A 22,033-nucleotide genomic window follows, 5' to 3' on the forward strand; every position below is an offset into this window, starting at 1 on the left:
ACTCATTTTCTAAGCACTATAGACCTCACCGTGCAGCCTATCAGCTTAATTGTTCAGTCCACCAGATATCTGGGTTTCTTATGCAGGTTGTTTTGAGATTAGGTTTAAATCTGGAGAGTTTCATGTGTTTTGGTTTTTTTAAAAAAATACAGATTGCTCAGAAAATTCCAGTTTAACTGAAGTTAGTGCAATCATAATTTTCTATCTAGTACTCACATGGCACACGTCACTGTAGATATGTCTTCATTAGAGTTAACTCAGGTGACCAGCGTCTGAGTCTGAGCACCTGAGTTAACTTAAGCTGGATGCGAGCAGCCACACTTCAAAGCTATACCCAAGTTATTGTGTCCTTACTGGTGTTTTACTCGCCCATATGAGTTACTAAGCCACTCTGATTCTTTCTCAGTGAATGGTCGAAGAACTTGTCTGTCCTTTTATCTGCCTCTGATAGCAATATTCAGAGGGAAGTAAATTCTATATCATTTTTGCCAGAACTCACTTAATCCTGGGGCTCATGAAAATGCTCCTGAAGACAGAATTCAGATTTTGGCCTGGGTCAGATTTCAATAAATAGCAGGTTCGTTTTGTTTGCTTTAACTCCCCCAAAGTGGATAGCCACTCTTCTAAAAAGTCTGGAAGCCCATTCCCATTTCAAGTTACGCAAGATAAAACACTGAATTCAACTGGTAATATAGTCAGCATGCTTCTAGGAACAATATGTCAGCAAAGAGTAGTTCTATAGTTTTGTTTGGACCTTACTGTTGCCTCCATTTCTCACGATAAACTATTTGGTATCAATGGGAAAACAAATTAATAGGTTTTCCAACCCCCACATTCATCTCTACACACAAATGGACCCGTGGCATGATGGATTTATCAGCCTAAAGGGGAATATTTGGTAGGAGCCTCTTACTAATAATACTGACAGTATGAACCTGTGGTCTAATTAAACATAAAAATCAATCAACCCCTCCAATCAACCCAGGAACTAGCTGTTTAAATCTGGTCACCTTATCCCATATCTAGAATGGAGAGGGATTCTGAAAATTGTTTGACTTAAATGGGCAGTATTCAAGGGGCAAAGACCTCCAGCCTCTTTTGCATCTAAATTATAGGTTATGATAAACAGGAAAGTATATGTGGAAGTGATGCTGCATGCACACACACACAATCTAAAGGGGGGGGGGCCTGAAGATAAAAACTGCCCCAAAATTAGTACCCTTTAACCTGGTAAGCATGTTGGACTTAAACTATTCAATCTGTCATGAATCTGTTTTGGTTCTTTTTCCCCTCTCCAGTTATGCTGAGATTAGATTGAAACCCAAAGTTCCAAATTTTTTAAAAATTTAGATGGGTGAAAATTCCAGTCTCACTGAAGTTAAAACATTATGATCCCACTGTCTAGTACTCATAGTCCACATTGTTTTATTTGAGCACCCACTGTAGTTAATCAATGGCTGTTTTTAGTAACACTAGAAATTGAAGATGTGTACCATCTTTGGCTATGAAGTTAAATCTATCTTGATTCTTGCTCCTTTCCAAAGTATTTAGTAGAAACAAATGGTTGTAAATCATGACAATGCATTTGTAATAAACTGTAGGAGATACTTTTACCAACTGGCTACATGACTAGACAATCATCTTAGAAACACCTTTTAGAACTGCTGTTTACAGATATAGGTTATAAATTTAAGAGTTCTGTGAAAGTCCTAAGCAAACTGTTTTTGGGTGAGTTATAGCAGTAAATAGATGTAAATTACAATTACACATAGAAACAGCCAGATGGAATCAGACCAGTGGTCCATCTAGTTCAGTAGGCAGTCTCCAGCAATGGCTAGTACCGATTGCAAGAAATCTTGTGCACCTATGTGAAATAATTTTCCCATAGGAGAAACTTAACTATCAGTTAATAGTTGTCTTATGGCTTGAAGCATAAGGGCTTATATAGCTGTTATTTTATCCTATCTACCACAGATAGGTCTGCTGATGTTTATGTTTAATTCTTTTCTGAGGCTTAGTAAGTGCTTGGTCTCTATGACTCAGACTCAACTTTAAGGCCGGAAAACACCATGATCATCTAGTTTGGCCTCCTGCACATCACAGGCCACAGAACCTAACCCACTCACTCCTGGAGTAGGCCCATTAATTTTGGCTGAAATGACTGAAGTTATCAACTCTTGATTTAAGTCTTCAATTTATTGAGAATCCACCATTTATTCTAGTTCAAACCAGCAAGTGACCCATGCCCCACATGGCAGAGGAAGCAAAAAAACTTCTAGCATCTCTGCCAACCTGACCTAGGGGAAAATTCCTTCCAAACCCCAAATATGGTGATCAGTTAGAGCATGTGGGCGAGACCCTCAAGTCAGAAAACTGGGATAGAATTCACTGTAGTAATTCAAAGTACTCCCCCCCCCCCCCCCCATGTCCCATCTCTAGCTGTCACTTAGCAGTTTTCAGAGTAACAGCTGTGTTAGTCTGTATCTGCAAAAAGAAAAGGAGGACTTGTGGCACCTTAGAGACTAACCAGTTTATTTGAGCGTGAGCTTTTGTGAGCTACAGCTCACTTCATCGGATGCATCTCTTAGTCTCTAAGGTGCCACAAGTACTCCTTTTCTTTATTCTTAGCAGTATTTTTGTCCCATTTTTAGTCATCTGATCACATTAGCAGCATTTAAAAAAAATGCTGCCACACATGGAGCAGAAATGCTCTAAGCCAACCACAATGACTCCCATTAAAAATCTAGTCCTTTTAACCCTTTACCAAGTTGAAAATTGACTGATTATTCCTATTGTTTTCTTACTTTCACTTTGTGGCCATAATTTCTTACAGGATTTTAATTGTTATACAGAGTAAGCATTTCTGCTTCTCAGAGCTTGTAGCAGCAAAGCGCCTTATTGAGCTACCTTTGGCACACTCACCATACACTCATCAGTGCCTCCTCTTTAAACCTACATGCTGTGAATAAGAGCTATATGTAGTCTGATACATCCTTCAATCTTTGAATTACAAAGTAATGTGCTAGTTTTAACAAATACGTTCTGTTACCATTTTCATAAAAGCACCACCATATAGTGTGTATGTTTTGTTTGGTAAACTGCTTCTTAATTGTCTTGGTAGTTTGTAAAAGTCACATTTCTGAATATGTACAGAACAGTGATAGTCAGGCATCAGGAGCACTGCACCCTTTTATGAAGGTTACACAAATCATCAGCAGGTTTTATTGTTCAGAATAATCCTTCCTCTAAAGTTAAGGTGACTAAAGCAAATTAATTCTTACTGCACTTCTCTAGAAGCACTGAAATAAGGGGTAAGAGATCAGGGCTTTCCTATCAAATTTCCATTGAAGACTACAAAGATATCTGCAATAGGATATTCCTTTACTTATAATGTAACTGTCTAGCTATAAACATTCTGAGTTGTCACAGCCTAAGATCTTGTGTACAGCTAAACATTTTCCCCTGTGTCAAAATAAAATCCGAGCAACTACCCCTACATGGAGTAAGATTAGTAGTATTTACTTCACAGTACCCTCTTTTTTTTTTTTTTCTATTTTACCACTTGTTTACAAAGGAAGCCATTGGAATACAGGAATCTCACTTTAGAAGGAGTGATATTTTGCTTTCAAGATTCAGTTCAGGTTTACACTATGCCAAATACATTTTAGCACAATAAAAACAAACATACACAAGAATGCTGAGTTACAGACTAACATTTTGACCAACACTGGCTGGATGTTGTAGAATCCCCAACATTAATAGGGCATATACAATAAACACATTATATGGTCCTCAGTGAAGTATATTCATAATTCCAGACTGCAGTGTGTCCTCCCATGGTTTTTTAATAGGTTATTTTAGAGTTGTCCTTGCATTTCATTTTCAGAACATAACTACCAGGGCAATGAAAAGCCATATGCATGTAATTTCTGTACAGTAAGACTTACGATGTTTCACTTTGAAGTCAATAGCAAAACCCTCCCATCTTTTGTATTTATAGGCCCAATCAAAGGTCAGGGATGCATCATATGAGGCACTTCATAAATATTTATCAAGAAGTCAGTCTCTGCCCCAGTATAGTGTTAAGTGTCTTTAGAGAAAGACACAGGGCTGGCATGCTCAACTCCAACCCAAGATGCTGCATTTCCTCTTCCCCTGCCTACAAGATGATGTATTTTTATAGAAACCATGGCAATAGACAACAGACGTCCATTCTGGCTCTGCTTCATTGACTAATTTATGCTGTCCAGCATATATGTAGTAATATGTATTATCTGCTCCATATTTTTATATATATTAGTATGCATTAAGCATAAATATTGTAATAGTGATGTAGCCTAAAACTAACCTACACCATAATCCCATAACTTCTTCCATTTGGCATAAGCAGATAAGAAACTTGTCAAAATCAAGATTCATTCATTCTATGTCTAAGTACAAGCTAGGGGAGGCACCTTCATGGACCAGTACCTAGAATGCTAGTATCTAAATCAAAGATACGGAAAGAACAGAAAAACTAGGTAGGGAGCTGGGTTGGATTTTAGTGACCTGTAAAGAGAGATACAACTTGTATTATGTATAAATAATACCAGCTAAAATGTGTAACTTGGGGAGCACACCTTCTGTGTAAGGTGAATGTATCATCACTGCATGACATGGCTTCTCAGAGACTGGTATCATATATAACCTTACTCCTGTACCATAGTATTATTGTCTTAGAGCAGTAAGACATGTTCACATGGTTCATTATTAATGAAAGTGTGGTGGTCAAGCAATTGACTATACAATTTATCAACACCCACAAATCCACCACCAACCCCAGTAAAATCCTGCTATTGTGGCTAAAAATCACTTTTGGAAACCTGCTCTTCTAGGGACATCTACCCTGATTTTACCAACATCCCCTACATATTTCCAGTGCCCCATAGTTATGCAGCTAGCCTGACTTGCAAAGATAAAACTAGACATATTCATGCAGCGCTATCCAGTTCCCCTGTCATCAAAAACTTGGTAGTTACATTGCTATCAAATTAGGCTACATACATGTAAAAAGCAAATTGCATTTACAGAAATTAAGGCAAGGCAAGTACAATAAAATTTATTAGAACAAGACTTGATTATTGAAACATTTGCATTGTACCAGATAATTTTTGGTTGCTAGTTTTTAAATAAGGAATCCCTTGATTTACCCAGATAAGATATTAGACCAAAGAGGATGTGGAACACATAGTGGTAAGGATATATATTTTAATCTTTTTTTTTGGTCCTTAAAAATCTCTACTTTTTCCAATAGTGTAGAGTTTTGCCCACAACATGCTGCAGAGACAGTGCGATAAAGGAAACAGTCTTAATTATTTACTCTGCTTTGGGCTGCAGTTTATTTTTTTCTGGCTGAAAGAAATACTCTTCGATAGCACCGACCAGCTCACCTAATTCCTCCTTCAGTTGGTTAGGGTCACTAAAACAAAAAAAAACACAGTAAACAAAACCAAATCATAGAGCAGCAAAAAAGGCTAGAAGAAAAAGAAAAACGGGGTATATTGCGAGGGCTTGTCAAGACAGTCAGTGCATGGCAAGCTGGGATGTACACTGTACTGTAATGTAATGTACTGTACACTAGGAGTACATGTGGACCCTGCTACTGCGTGATAAGTTCCCCAGTGTGCACTGATTTACACCCCAGCTTGCCCAAGCACTAACTGTTAGTCTAGCCTAGCCCACAGTCTCATGTGTGATGTTTTAACAGCACATTTTCTATTAATGCTAGTAAAATTGTGCGTTTGATTTCTTAGTCCCACATGTGGGACTAAATCAGTGTTTAGCTCTAACCTTTTTGTATCAAGGAGGTGAATTTACATGTTTGTCCATGTTTTTCTAATTATTTGATATAACAGCTGATTTAAGCTTCAAATATTTCCCATTTCATCCCTAGTTTGTATGTTTAGTAACATTTAGACCTTGTATCACTTTTCTTTCATTCATGATAAAGCATAAATACAATTAGCCTTTAACAAAAGTTAGCTTATTTTTAAAATACTTTATAAACACATATTTGTATTTTTGAATCCATCTGTTGCCTCTCATCTTAGATTAAGCTTAAGAACTGCCTTTTTCAGATACTGTTATTTAGAGTCTATCACAATGGGATTGGGGCCTTTAGGCAAATATTACCATAATATTCAACATTAAATATTTAAAGATCAATTTTGATGAGCAATTCATAAACAGTGTTTTCTATTTGAGTTAGTTGTTAATGTCCAAAATCTTCAATCACTATAGCTTAGCAATCAAAAAGTTGTGAATAGCTACAGAAAACAGAAGAAATGCAAGCTTCTCCACAATACTCCATCAGTGTGCTTCAGCCAAAACATAGCACATTGATATGGCAGTCTTCATTTCTATTCAATCCCTGACTTCTGCTGAAACTTCCAAAAACGGTTGTTTGTTTTGGGGAGACCACCTGAGCCACCAATTCATTTCACACACAACATGGTTCAGACACTACCAATCTGGGCTAGCTCTGAATGAGTAACCGAAAAGTAAAATACTACATATGCTAATTGTCAAAACTATAAGGCACATTTCCCTCCCCCCTTTTAAAAACAGGGAAGGAGGGGCTTTGAGATTTGAAGTTGCTTGCTTTGATGATGGTAGGTTATACTAATTACAGCACTGCACTTAGAACATTACTTGTGATATACTCTTATGTTATCTCAAGAAAGCCTAAAGCATACAGATGTGCCAGTTTTTAGCATTTGTACATCTACATAAATGTGTCCTTGGTTGAAAGAAGAAGAAAGATAATGCAGAGCTTCTGATGAGGGATCCAGAAGATCCACCACATAATTAAGAATATATTCTTTGGGGAAAAAAACTCCCCAAATTTTACACATTTATGAAAGTGGGCCAAATTCATCCTGGTGTCAGACAAATAGGCTAAATACCAAGATGTTATTTGACTTCTGACAGTCAATTACCAAGGCTACTTGAGTCAAAGGAATAAGTATGATATTTCAGTAATAAGTCTTGATATCAACTTTGAAACAAAAGATTTGAGAAAGGAAGCAGCCCTTTCAAATCATCTTGGAATATTTTAATACAATTTTAAAATGTTATCAAGTTGAGGGCCTCTTCCTGCTCCTACGGAAGTCAAGACAATCCATGTTTAATGAAACTTCAGTGACAGCAAGAATTGGCCATTAATTGTGCGGAACTAAAGCTTTAAACACATTCTTTTTCTAAAAAGAGTGTCATTATTAAAATTATATTAAAATAGGCCTTTTTTTAAAAAAAAAATTTATTCCTAAAAGCAACACAATACCTGTTTCCAGGAGGGGCGCACAATTCAGCATAGTATTTGATTTTTGGTTCTGTCCCACTGGTCCTCATAGTAGCCACCCCTCCATTAGCAAAAGTAAATGTTATCATTTGGCTACTTTTACTGGTAGGAAGCACCTAGAAATACATATACACACACACATATATATCATAGAATAGCTTCTTTAAAAGTTCGCTACTTAAATATATGCAATGAGTTTGAGATGCAAGAGAAAAAAAATCTAACAACTTGTATTCAGTACCAAATACACAAACTGAACTATTTTATTTTGGCCTCCCAACTTCAGACATGTTGGAGTTGATCATAATCTTACAGTCAACCTAGGATTTGAAAAGGAAAGCCATGTCATGGCTTGAGTCACTATTAGATAACACATCTTGAAATCTTGTCAAGATTTTGGTAGCATATAGAAAAAGCTACACAAAGCATGTGCTCAGTGACTATCAAAAGAAAAAAATAAATACAAATCACCCTTGATTCTAAAAGAAGGCTAAAGAATCCAAAACTTCACATCTGAATAGATATTTTACATTTCTTATATCAGTGCAGAGGGGAAACATAATCCCTCCAAGCAGTAGGAAAAAACAGAGAAAAACTTAAAGCTGTAGTAAATAGCACAAATCCTCAGAGCTTCTTCAGCGGACTCTGACATTTTATGTAGTTTAGACAAGATCACAAAGCATGGCTACAAGAATCTGTGTGGTTTTTAGTTGGTATTTTCACTTCTCTCAGTGTTAAGTATACTGTTAATTGTATGGACTATAAAACCTGATCTATCATTTTTATAAAAGGATACTTACCGCCTTTTGATCAGGCTGGCTGCTATCATAGCCAGTAGTGAGATCCCTTACTCCAGAAACTTTAAATTTGCCACATGATTTTGGGTAAGTATTTTTTCCATCATAATTTCTAAGATTCTCAAATAACTCTTTAATAGTCTTAGGATCATGGCAGATAAAATATGAAGCTTTAGTAATGTGGTAGCCATACCTGTTAAGAGAAAATATAGTGATTTGAGAACACAGTCTACTTAAGCACACACTATGCATACCTTCTCATTGTGATACAAAACACATGATACATTTGTGTTTATAATGCATCTAGGTCAAGGGTTCTCAACCTTTTTCTTTCTAAGGCCCCTCAACATGCTATAAAAACTTTACACGCCACCTGTACCGTAACAACTGCATATAAACGCCAGGGCCAGTGCTAGGGTAGCAAGCATGGCAGTTGCCCAGGGTCTCATGCCACAGGGGGCCCTGTAAAGTTAAGTTGCTCAGGCTTCAGCCCCATGCGGTGGAGCTTCAGTTTTCTGCCCTTGGCCTCAGCAAGTCTAATACCGGACCTGCTTAGCAGACCCCCTGAAGCCTACTCGCAGCCCCCCAGGAGGCTCTGGATTCCTGGTTGAGAACCATTGATCTAGGTAATATAAAAATAACTGATCCTCACAAATCTAAAACTGGAGAATACATATTTTTCACTTACATTTTTGTTTAGTTAAAGACCAAAACTGCTGGCATTTAGTTTAACATGAACGTCCCCCTGTATTTTAACTGTTGCAAAAATACCATTTTTTTAAAAATTGGGAATGAAAAAGGGTATAATTACAAATGACAAAAAAACTGTACCCCGTTGTAACTGTGGCTCTTAAAGATGTGTTGCCCACAACACATGTCCAAAAAAAAAAAACACACACACACACACACACACCACACCAACACCACAGTTACTCTAAGGTAGGTAATTGTCCACGTGGATTCTACTCTTGGTGAGTAACAAGCTGTAGTTGGTTTGCTTGGAGGTGGATACTGGGAGTCCTACTTTTAAACGATGACTGCAGAACAGCTCTACCAAAACAGGCATCCAATGTGGAAGCTTTTACGAAAAATACTGTTTTGTGAATGTGTAGACTACATAGCTTTGGTACAAATTTGAGAAAGAAGGACATTCACCGTCCCGGTCCAGAAGATTTTACAATATAAGATGACCAGTAATTGTTGGCCTATGCCTTGTTTATGTAATCATATACCATGTATCTGCAAAACTTTCAACACACAGGTCTTACAGGTAAGACATAATATTATATAAGACAGGGGCCAGTCCTGTGTGTAACATGAGCTCTAGTCTCCCATCAAGCACATCTCTTTGGCATTAATGGGAATTACAGACAGGGCCATCCCTACCAATTATGGTGCCCTATGCAGCCTGAGCACCTGCTCCCCCGCAGGGCTGCACTCAAGGTCTGCGGGGCCAGGAAGGCAGGAGCGGTGGGGGGCCAATTTGGGGGGCCCCCCACGCCCAGAGTGGTCTGGGGAATTAGTGGGGGGCCAGGAGCAGGAAGCGGAACGACCCGGCCCCAGCCCGCTCTGCTTCTCCTGCCCCAGCCGTGTCGCTTTGGGGAAGGGGTCTTCCCCCCCTGCACTCACCAGCAGCAGCGGGAAGCAGAGCAACCTGGCTCCAGCCTGCTCTACTCTGCCAGGTTTCAGCTGCATCACTCCGCTTCCCACCACCAGCGAGTATGGGGGACGATCTTTTCCCCACCCACCCACCGGCAGCGGGAAGCAGAGCAACCCGGCTGCAGCCTGCTCCGCTGCACCTGCCCCAGCCGTGTTGCTCCGGGGAGGACCACCCCACCCTGCACTCAACAGCAGTGGGAAGCGGAGCAACGTGGCTAGGAGCTGATTGAGTAGAGCGGGCTGGGGCCGGGTTGCTCCACTTCCCACCGCTGCTGGCGAGTGTGGGGTCACTGGGGAAAGAGGAGGAATGGGGGCAGAGTAGGGGGGAGAAAGAGTAAGAGGCAGGGCGGAGGGAGTTGATTGGGACCCCACACTCCTCTAGGGACGGCCCTGCCCCTTGCAGTAGGCGCAGCCCACCGGGGTCCAGCTGAGGGATAGGGCTGGTTGCTGGAGCTGGTGCTGCCGCGTATGCAGTACGCAGCTGCCTAGGGCACCATGGAATTTGAGGAAATACGGTACCCCAAATTTCATGGTGCCCTACGCAGCTGCGTATTCTGCATATGCCTAGGGATGGCCCTGATTACATGTACACCAGGAGCTGAATGGACCCTCCTAAGTTTACAGTGTTGTGACTGTGTCGGTCCCAGGATATTAGAGAGACAAGCTAGGTGAGGATATATCTTTCATTGGACTAGCTTCTGTTAGTGAAAGAAACAAGCTTTCAAGCTACGGAAACAAGCTACACCTTGTTTATGTATCTTGCGAAGCATGTAGAAGATCACTGGGGTGGGTTCATGGGGGATGAGGCTGTACCATTTCCCAATATACACAAACCTTCAAAAGACGAGTCTGGGAGCTTAAATTCACGACTCTGCTAGACACTAAAAATCATGGTCTTAATAAAAAGACTGGATTTATGACTTATTACAGCAACCTGTAAGTAACCCACTAACCCTTCCTTTTTTGTTCTATGACTGCACGGGCGTTTATGTGCCACTTCACCTTGAATGGCCCCTTAGAACGTGTGTTAATTTCTTATGCTAACCAATCTGTTCCACCTTGTATTTAACAGCGACACTGAGGACCACTCCCAGACCTGAAGAGCTTTGTGCAGTTCTAAAGCTGGTGTCTTTCACCAGAAGTTGGTCCAATAAACTGTATTACCTCACCCACCTTGTCTCTCTCTCTCTCTGGGACCAACACAACTGCCACACTGTAAATTTAGGAGGGTCCATTTGGCACCTGCTGTATTTTGTATTTGTAATTCCCATTAATGCCAAAGAAATATGCTTGATGGGAGAATAGATCTCGTTACACGCAGAATTGGATCCTGTCTTACAGAATCTGTTTTTTCTTGCCTACAAGATCTATGCGGAACTGAAAGCATTACTAAAACAGTTGTATAGCTTGTCACTTGAATAAAGGCTCACACTGAACAGTCTGTTGAGGCAACTGTGTATATTCTTAAGAGAGAGAGAGATTGAATATGTTAAGCTTTGTTTTTATGAGACAGGGCAACTTGCAAGTAGATAATTACGGTTGCAAAAGTACTTTGCCTCTATATTGTATTAGATATTATTCAGTAGCAAGTTAACTAACATATTGGAGATGGAGAACATCTGATAACTAGACAATGAAATTAAACTCACTCATCATAGATAGCTTTCAGCTGCAGAGACAAAGACAAATTTTTGGTTGCTAGCCAACTAGACATCTCTGCAGTTATAACAGCAGCACTGACACCATCTTTGTCCAGGACAACAGGGCTGCACATATATCCTAAACAAAAGAAAGCATATAAAAAGAATCCTGTAACAAAAGGAACTAGAGTATACAGAGAAAACCACAAAGAAACACTGACACACTACAGAAGTTGGAAGTTTTAGCAAACAAAAAGTATCTTCATCACATTCTGGTGTTAGGAAGAGCACCCATAAGAATGATTATATAATAAACTTCAGCATTTCTGTAAGCAACATTTCAGGTGATTTTTCTGCACAAAAAGATGAAGTTAAACACTTCAGTACTGTAGATATATATCAGTGAAACGTTTTCCAACCACTTGCAGATCCACTAAGAGGTACTTTTACGGGGGGGGGGGGTGTTAAAAAAAAATCACAATAAGGCAGCTTAACCAGAGTTTGGTCCCAAATTTGATTCTTTCCATATGGCAGCATGTGGTAGTGTCAACGGAACTCCAAAAGTCACTCTTTCACTGGTGTTGGAGTGCTATTCTACAATTAAAAAAAGTTGCTTCCCAAATGTGTCTTTTGTGTGTCAATTATTCATAACAATTAGAGTTGGGTTGTTTTGGTTTTTTTTTTTGGTGGTTTGTTTTTTTAACTTGTCACTCATGGAAACTTGAATCTCAGATTTCAAGTTAACTTTTCTTCATGGCTCATGCATACTCTGCAATTGGAATTGCGTTAACAATTCTGATAATGTACAAACCAGCTCACTACCATATTTGCATCGCCTCTGAAGTAGTAAAAACTCAGTCAACCAGGTAGATAGGATACTGAACATGCATGGGGAGTGAGTGTTGAAATGATGGCAATTTTACATATCACTTCTGTCCAGAAAGTGGCTTTTTACTCTTCTACAGTGCACCAGAGCTATCTATACTGTTCATTTCTTACCTATAGCTTCTTCAAATGCAAATAAAACTGTTTTCCCCTGGTCCGTGAGCTGCTTAGCTCGATTTCCCATCCATTTGAAACCTGTCAATGTCTCCTAAAGTGAGATGGGGAGGGGGGAAAAAACGTAAGATACGTTGCACACAAAAACAAAAACTGATACAGACTTTTACACAAAACAGTTTACCTCAAAGTGAAAGCCTTCCTTCAGTGCAATTGCTCTCAAGATTTTGGAAGAGACAGTGCTGGATAACATGTATACATCTTTGATGGCAGCAGGATCTTGATTCTGATTTTTCCAGCAAGTGAAGAGCCACCAGCCTAAAAGAGCTCCCAGCTCATTGCCAGAAAAGACTTTCCACTCACCACTGAAAACAAAACATGATGCAACCATTATAAAAACAATTTAAAAGACAATAGTGGAGAACATTTAACAGTTGTTGTGTACAAGAAAATTGGCAGAACAGAGGAAGTCATCTAACTGCTGTGGAGGTGAATTTGATTTTCAAAGGACAAATGGGAGTTAGGGATCCAACTCCCACTGAAAAAAAATTAATGGGAACTGAGTGTCTAGCTTCCATTGGAAAATGTTCCTTACTTTTTTATCCAACTAAAACAGGACATTCTCCTTGTCATTCCCATTGGCTTCTATGCCTGTCAAAAGCTGCAACAATTCACTATCCGTTACAACTGTTAAAGCTAAAGAGAATTAAGAACAAGTATTTTTCATTTTAAAATGAAGTGTTTTGGAGTATCTACATCATATCTTGATGAAAAAAAGACCTCATATTCACAAGCTACACCACCAACATGACTTGGGGAAAAACAACTCTGTACTAAATGACCGTTATTAGAGTGGGTTCAGTGACAGTCTGGGCTACTAATTTTCACGTAATCACAAGTACATCAGGACACTAGATCATTAAGGAAGAATGGAAAAAAGTCTCAAACATAAATATCAAAAAAGGGTCAAAGCTGACTCAATTATTGGAAGAGCAAGGAAAATGATGAAGGGAAAAGCAGAAGAGAAAAGGGGAGTGAGAAAATTGTTCAAAAATCCAGTTGTGAAGGGGAACAAAGACATCACTAAAGCCGACATAAATCAAGACCTACAAAAACAGTACCTGTTGTGAAAGAGAAGCAGCCTCAGTCTCTTGCATCTATTGATGCCAATAGGCACAAAGTAATGCACAGCAACAGTTTAGTGTAATAGCAGATGACAAACTACTTGCGCTCTAATGGGAGTTTCTGTCAAGGAAGAAGTACAGATACTGTAGAAGTCTATTCTTAACATACTAGTTAGTGTACAAACATCTTCAGCAGGAGGAAGAGATGAGAGGACTCAGAATGCGAGGACTATAGCTGGCCAAGAGAAAGGCACAGAAAAGCAAGTACATACATTATGTGCTTAATTCAGACCTAGCTCTCACTGCTATAAAAGTGTGCTAAACTAGAAGCAGAATTTCTAATACAGAATATTAAAGTCAGATTTAAAAAAAAACCAGACACATTTAGCACTGTGCTCTAGGTAAATGTCCCCAGCAAAAACATTTTCTTTTCCCTCAATGCCAACGAAGCCTTGTGTGTGTGTTTGACACATGCAACATTTTGCTGGCTGCTTGACTTTGCACATTCTTCCTAACACATTTGCTTTTTACATTTTAATTTTGGTGGTATGTTAGTGGACTTAGAAATTCTGTTCCTGACTGCAATGTACTTCTGATTTAAAACTTCAGTGCACGCATCATTACATACGAACGGCCATACTGGGTCAGACCAAAGTCCATCTAGCCCAGTATCCTGTCTTCCAACAGTGGCCAATGCCCAGTGCCCCAGAGGGAATGAACAGAACAGGTAACCATCAAGTGATCCATCCCATCACCCATTCCCAGCTTCTGGAAAACAGAGGCTAGGACATCATCCCTACCCATCCTGACTAATAACCATTGATGGACCTAGCCTCCATGATTTATCGAATTCTTTTTTGAACCCTGTTATAGTCTTGTCCATCACAACATCCTCTGGCAAGGAGTTCCACAGGTTGACTGTGTGTTGTGTAAAGAAATACTTTACTTGTTTTAAACCTGCTACCTATTAACTTCATTTGGTGGCCCCTCATTCTTGTGTTCTGAGGAGTAAACAACACTTCCTTATTTACTTTCTCCTCACCAGTCATGATTTTATAGACCTCTATCATATCCCCTTAGTCTCGTTTCCAAGCTGAAAAGTCCCAGTTTTATTTATCTCTCCTCATATGGCAGCTGTTTCATACCCCTAATAATTTGTTGCCCTTTTCTGAACCTTTTCCAATTCCAATGTGTCTTTTGAGATGGGCAACCACATCTGCATGCAGTATTCAAGATGTGGGCGCACCATGGGTTTATATAAAGGCAATATGATACGACCATTGTTCAAAAAGGAAAAAAAAGGCAAACGTAGATGTGTGCTGGCAAAACATTAATATCCTGGAACTGACATGGCTACAGCTACACAGCATAAAACATTTTAGAGTAAAGGATGACAAGGTTAATCTACATGTCCTTAACAGACCCAGGGGAGAGGGTGCTAATAAATCCATTCCTCTTCCCAGATACAGAAGAGCCTCTCTAATCCACACAGCTGGAGGAAGGAAAAGCCCTTGAGTTGCTGTAGGAATGAAGAAGATCTGAGTTCTCCTGGTGAGCAGGAAGAATACTGTGCTCTCCTCCTCTTCTTCCTTCGGAGCTTGAGAGCCCGAGTTAATTGGAGTGGTATAAAAACTCAAACCTCTCTAATTTCAACAACCACAGGAGGAGACATGGTAAATAGCCCTCTCTCAGTGCTTAGCCAGTGTCGAGGGTGAGACCTGGGTTTCAAATCACTCTGATAGTGAAATATCACCTATACTGCCCCTTCCCTTGGTAGCAGCAGCAGAACTTTGTTCTGTATTGCAAGGAAATAAAAACCTGAAGTCCACCTTCAGGGCAGGTTTACAGTAGGGCTGTCGATTAATCGCAGTTAACTGATGCAATTAACTCAAAAAAATTAATTGAGATTAAAAATATTAATTGCAGCTTTAATCACACTGTTAATAGAATACCAATTGAAATTCAATATTTTGGATGTTTTTCTACATTTTCAAATATATGGATTTCAATTATAACAGAATACAAAGTCTACAGTGCTCACTTTATTTTTTATTACAAATATTTGCACTATAAAAACGATAAAAGAAATAGTATTTTTCAATTCACCTCATACAAGTACTGTAGCACAATCTCTTTATCATGGAAGTACAACTTAAAATGTAGATTTTTTTGTTACATAACTGCACGCAAAAACAAAACAACGTAAAACTTTAGAGCCTGCAAGTCCACTCAGTCCTACTTCTCGTTCAGCCAATCGCTAACAAAAACATGTTTACCTTTATGGGTGACAATGCTACCCACTTCTGAATTACAATGTCACGTGAAAGAGAGACTAGGCGTTCATGTGGCACTGCTGTAGCCGGTGTCACAAGATATTTACGTGCCAGATGCAATAAAGATTTATATGCCTCTTCATGCTTCAGCCACCGCTTAATTAACAACTGACCTCCTTGGGGGAGAACTGTATATCTCCTGCTCTGTTTTACCCACATTCTGCCATATATTTCATGTTACAGCAGTCTCGGATGATGACTCTGCACATGTTGTTCGTTTTAAGAACATTTTCACTGCAGATTTCACAAAACACAAAGAAGGTACCAATGCGAGATTTTTAAAGATAGCTACAGCACTTAACCCCAGGTTTAAAAATCTGAAGTGAATTCCAAAAATCTGAGAGGGACGAGGTGTGGAGCATTCTTTCAGAAGTCTTAGAGGAGCAACACTGATGCAGAAACTACAGAACCCAAACCACCAAAAAAGAAAATGAACCTTCTGCTGGTGGCATCTGACTCAGATGATGAAAATGAACATGCGTTGGTCTGCACCGCTTTGGATCGTTATCAAGCAGAACCTGTCGTCAGCATGGACGCATGTCCTCTGGAATGGTGGTTGAAGCATGAAGGGACATATGAACCTTTAGCACATCTGGCATGTAAATACCTTGTGACACCAACTACAACAGTGCCATTCGAACGCCTTTTCTCACTTTCAGGTGACATTGTAAACAAGACGTGGGCAGCATTATCTTCTGCAAATGTAAACAAACTTGTTTGTCTGAGTGATTGGCTGAACAAGAAGTAGGACTGAGTGAACTTATAGGATCTAAAGCTTTACTTTGTTTTAAATGCAGTTTTTTGTACATAATTCTACATATGTAAGTTCAACTGGCATGATCGAGAGATTTCACTACAGTACTTGTATGAGGTGAAATGAAATACACTATTTCTTTTGTTTTTTTTACAAAAAAGTGCAAATATTTGTCATAAAAAATAAATATAAAGTGAACATTGTACATTTTGTATTCTGTGTTACTGAAATCAGTATACTTGAAAATGTTGAAATCATCAAAAAATAAACTGGTATTCTATTATTGTTTAACAGCACAATTAAGCGGGATTAATTTTTTTAATCGCTTGACAACCCTAGTTTACAGCTGTATAGATTAACTTCTGCTCTACTAGATTAGGTGAAATGAGAAACATTAAATTTCTGGCTGGTAGTATTCAGCGGTGCACTTCAACTGAATCTCTATCATCTGGTACAGCTTTTCAGAAGCAGTCTGTATGATGCTGGTCACTCAAGGGGACTACTGGATGGTGAGCCAGAATTACATGTCACATAGGCCACAAGCACATCTGACAAATGTGGCAGGTCCCCACCCTAAAGGAGCTTACTTTCTGTGGCCCCAGCAACAGAATCTAAATGGACATAAGTGTCCAGCTATGCATGTTTTACAACGGAATTGAAAACTAGTAGCCAAATCACCAGAAGTTGCTGAGCACCTACAAATCTCATAGGAGAGAAAGTGAGATGCAGATACACAGCATCTTTGAAAAATCAGGCTCAAGGTATCTAATAAATACCTTAGCATATGTAGTCAATCACTACCCCTATTCTTGAACTGGGGAAAAGATAGAAGGGGTTTGATACATGAATGAACTATGCTGTCCCCCTGATTCCGGAAGTCAATGAAAGCATTTCATGCAATTAAAGATGTTAGTTACTACTAACTAAATGAAATGAGTGAGAAAGCATGTTTTGACGCGTACTAGGGAAGATTTCTATTTAAACACCTTGATATACTATAAAACAGACTAAGCTATTTGGGGTAAGGGCTGTCTCTTCATATTTGTCTTCTTTTTGTACATTCCCTAGCACAATGGACTCTAAATCATCATCGCAGCCTCTGGGTGCTATTGCAATATAGGTATTATAAATCACACACACACTTTTAGAGCTCTCAGATTTTCCCCAATAATAATAGCAACAACATCTAGGAATCTATGAAAAGATAAAGCCAAAAGGAACCCTTGTGATCATCTAGTCTGAACTCCTGCATAATACAAGCCACAGGACTTCTTAGAATGAATTCAGGCTTCAAGTAAATACCTGTGGTTGAACTACAGCATATTTTTATTACTGTACCTTTCTTGTTTCTCTGCAACAAGAAGTCGATCAGCATCTGGGTCATTTGCTAAAATAATTCCAGCCCCTTCTTTTTCAGCCAAAGCAAAAGAGAACGTCTAGAAAACAATAGTACAGTGCAACACCAGAGAAGGATCATCAATACTTCTAAATAATATTTTCACTTTCTTATAGGTCTAACACTCCCATTTATTTTCACTTGAACCCACAAAACCACAAAGCTATGTTTATAGCAGAAACGCCGTCCTTAATTCTTTCAAGGGTACCCTCAGTATTGTAGAGATCTCAACTGGTAGCAGCATTACATTAAAATAAGATACGGAGTGTGAAGAGTAAATTAAATAACATCTATTTCTACATTTGGGGGCTAATTCAAAGTCCACTGAAGTCAAACGGACTACTCACACAAGTCAAGTTATTCCGATGAACGTTTGCAGATAAGGCCTTAGATCTCTACATTTGGTATCATCTTATTCTACAGTTTAACTGTTAACAGCTGTTGGATTCAGGTTGTTAAAAATTTTGTTGTAACTGGACATTTTCTAAGATGGAGGAATATTCTCAGTTTGTTTGTTTTTTAAGGGCTATTCTATTCTCCATGCTGATACTGTATATTCTACTGGAGAGTTAAAGAAAAAATATCTTCTAGTAGTTTATCTTGTTATTAGATAACCAGTTCATTAAAAACTATGAAAAGACACTTGTTAGCTTTTCAAGAAATCTAATGGAAATGGAAACTCAAAATGAAAAACTATTTTATAAAAACGTTATACCTAGGTTTACAGTGACAATTTCTGGCTGGTGGAGAGAACACTTTTAATATAGATAGCAAATATTTAAAAACAATATTTACCAGTACACCTTTACCCTCTTCAGGATTTGGGTACTTTACTGTTGAAAATTCTGGATCAGGATCCTTCTGTTCAGGAACAGCCAATGGAGGTTTAAAGTCAAATGCCTTAAAGGCTGACTGCACAAATTCATGGCCTACACCATGCACAGAAGTGTGGGTGAATTTCAGCTTTGTTTCCTTGTTTATATTCCTGAAATCAAGTAAATTAATGATGTTAAATTAACATGGCCACTGTGTGCCACTTAACGGGGTTCAGAAACAACCATGACTCAATACTCTGCAACAATGTTAAACTATGAAACCAAAGAAAGTTTGTATTAAAAGGTATCCTTTTTTACCCCATCTCTAGCCCTACATGACTGTACCACGACATCAGATAAAATAAGGCTCTGTATAGCCTTACAGAGCACAGGAGGAAGGAAGAACTAGTATGATTGGCTGATAAGATTCAGTACCCAAGTAGAGTAATGGCATTTAAACAGACTTCTACATAAAAGCAGAAGCTACACTGAACCACAGTGTTATCTGTTGCTATGTTATTTATCTTTCACTCACTTTACTTAGAGGCACATACAACTAAGAACAAACACCACTTATTCTCCTAAGTAGATGCATAATGCTTGTTTGTAATATTACAGCATTATTTTTCGTACATTCCTGGCTTTCTAGTATACTGAGTTTAGCAGTTGCTAGCCTCAGGGTAAAGTTAATGTAACCGACGAAGTTAAAATTTTTGTACCCAGCTCCTCCCCAACCCCAGTTTTAGTTTTAATCTTTGTTTAAAATCAAGTTAAAAATATAGGTTTGTCACCAAGAGAATGACAATCACCAGCTCACCTGTGAAAGCAGTGCTTTTGTATGTCTTTAAAGTAGTCCTTATTGATAGTGACATAAGGATCATGAAGTAGCAAGCTGCTGTCAACCAGACTGTCATCCCAAGCCTGAGGCCATGGCTCTTGGTTCTCTTCGATAGCTTGAGAGATTCCTTTGTCATGAGGTGAAGTTATCTGTGCACCATTTTCCCAATAAACCTAAATGGTACACAGGACACACTGGGGTTATTTTAAACATGAATACCTTTACTGATCTTAGTTGGCTAAATCCTGGCACAATTTATGGCTGATTCCAGTAAATACAGCTAAAACAATACAGTGTAATATACTTTGAATATAGATTTCCCTAAGCTTTGTTTTTCTGAGGATGTAGTGCCCTATATTTAAATCCCCCATGAAAAACAAAGTAGACCACCACCAGGCTCATCTCATTTAGAGATAAAAATCAAATTTCAGGCCATTTGCTAGGCAGATAGTTAATACTTGTCCATAATACATTGTCTCAACCTACATAGTTTACTCTAATTTTATATATAACCACTACGCATGAGACAAGACAAGGGGGAAAAAAAGGAAGAAAATATTTTTATTACCAAAAACAAAACAAAACCGCACAATTTTTAACTGCAAAAGCAATCAAAAACTTTTAGTCCCCTACACCACCTGCTGCTTTTGGTCTTCAAACTACTTCCACCCACGCAATAAATTGTTAATTTAAGTCATGTTACTGTAAAATTCTTAACACTTTCAAAGGTCTGAACATATTTGAAAAAGCAGCAAGATTACTGAAAATTAAATATATATAACATTTTAGAACAGTGAAGCAACACATTCTGGAGGAATGAACAAAGATCTGAGTTCTAATCTTGCCTCTGTCCCTAACTTGCTATATGGCCCTGGGCCAGCCAATGTCTCATCTGTAAAATGGGGATGATACTACTTCCCTCCCTCCTTCCTACGGCTACTTTGAAGATTAAGGACTGGATAGCTCTTTGAACATATAGAGTGCTACTATACATGCTATTATTAAATAGTCATGTCTGAAAACAATGGAAGATTTAAGTTATATAGGAATACCTTGTAACCATTATCTTGTTTTGGGTTATGGGAAGCAGTAATCATAATTCCAGCAGAAAGTTTCAGATGAGTTATTGTGTAGGGCTGTAAAACAATAGTATAAAGAGAGTTATCATGGAGTCTCGATCCTGCTAAATTCTGGGAATCAAGCCATCGCTGCAACCATACAATCATAATTTCAAGTCTAGAAAATAACTATTCTCTTTATTGATTGTGAGCCATGCCATCTAGTGGCCTGACTGCTTAATTACAGGTACCACACATGCCCAATAAAAGTGTAAGATCAAAGAACATTTGATTTTCCAAAGACTAAATCTGGACTGAATATACCAAAATAATGAAAACAAAGAAATAATGTATATGACAAATGTTATCCTTGTTCATTTTACTGCTGTGAAATTTAAGTGTAACTAATTCCCTTCACAGCATGTTTCAATTGAAGTTTATTTAAAATTAGAGCTGTGTAGAGTATCAATATTTAAGTTAACCAGAATTCAGAGTACAGTAGATTCCTCCAATTTGGGACAGCACAGTGAACGAATGTCACCATCAAGAGGTGTTCCTAACTCACAGAGGACATTTAAAAAATAATGCTGGTCTCCTGAGAGCAGTAGCCAGTGCACTGTGCTATTGGACAGGTCCAAAAAGTTGGTAGGCATTTTGCGCACTGGGTTAGGGACTGAATCTTGCTAACTGCATGGCAGCCCAGCATGGCCAAAAGGAGCAAACTAACAGTCAAGAACAGGCAATGGTGAAAAATTCACACAGTATTACATTAAAGGAGGAAATGAGAGCTGTTACATGAGCAAACGTAGAAAAAGCATGATCACAAGACACGCTAAAGTCCTAAGCATGACCATTACAAGAGCATATCCTCATTAAAGAGCAGTCATTGCCATCGTACAGCTTAAAATAATTTCTTGAAAGACAACTCATTGAAGCATGGCCTGATCGAAGAGTATTGTATAGGAAAACCAGTATTTTTTCCTTCTATCTTGAAATTAGAATACTGTATTTGTAGAACATAGTAACCCAGGGATGATGAGAAATATGACTCTATTGTTCCAATCTATGAAATGTTTAATACTTTTGCTACCAGACAGGTGTGCTTCTGTAGCACCAGTTTAACACTAGATAGAAGTTACTGGAATATCATATTCCAGATACATTAAGCAGCACAGGAGGTCCTGAAATACCCAATACAATTGGCAGCTACCAACTAGTTAGTAGCTGATCTAGTTTAAATAATGTTATTTGCTGGAAATACTGTCTGGATTCTTGGAGTTC

The 22,033-nt window shown here is 38.6% G+C and overlaps 1 protein-coding gene across 4 annotated transcripts in view; it reads right to left on the reverse strand.

Annotated features, from left to right (window-relative positions):
- Nucleotides 1–3,362: 3,362 nt before the first annotated feature.
- Nucleotides 3,363–22,033, reverse strand: part of PGM2 (phosphoglucomutase 2) — a 31,240-nt gene continuing 12,569 nt past the window's right edge. For all 4 annotated transcript variants that reach the window (XM_048848607.2, XM_048848608.2, XM_048848610.2 and 1 more), the window contains 10 exons: nucleotides 20,747–20,830; nucleotides 19,674–19,867; nucleotides 18,837–19,026; nucleotides 17,984–18,081; nucleotides 12,619–12,799; nucleotides 12,435–12,528; nucleotides 11,445–11,574; nucleotides 8,140–8,329; nucleotides 7,322–7,455; nucleotides 3,363–5,458 (listed from right to left, as the gene is read on the reverse strand). In XM_048848607.2, coding sequence (XP_048704564.2) covers nucleotides 5,356–5,458; nucleotides 7,322–7,455; nucleotides 8,140–8,329; nucleotides 11,445–11,574; nucleotides 12,435–12,528; nucleotides 12,619–12,799; nucleotides 17,984–18,081; nucleotides 18,837–19,026; nucleotides 19,674–19,867; nucleotides 20,747–20,830 — 1,398 coding nt within the window. In that variant the 3' untranslated portion in view covers nucleotides 3,363–5,355. The remainder of the gene's footprint in view (nucleotides 5,459–7,321; nucleotides 7,456–8,139; nucleotides 8,330–11,444; nucleotides 11,575–12,434; nucleotides 12,529–12,618; nucleotides 12,800–17,983; nucleotides 18,082–18,836; nucleotides 19,027–19,673; nucleotides 19,868–20,746; nucleotides 20,831–22,033) is intronic.

This window comes from Caretta caretta, chromosome 4 (assembly GCF_965140235.1).
Source record: "Caretta caretta isolate rCarCar2 chromosome 4, rCarCar1.hap1, whole genome shotgun sequence".
Lineage (NCBI taxonomy): Eukaryota > Metazoa > Chordata > Testudines > Cheloniidae > Caretta > Caretta caretta.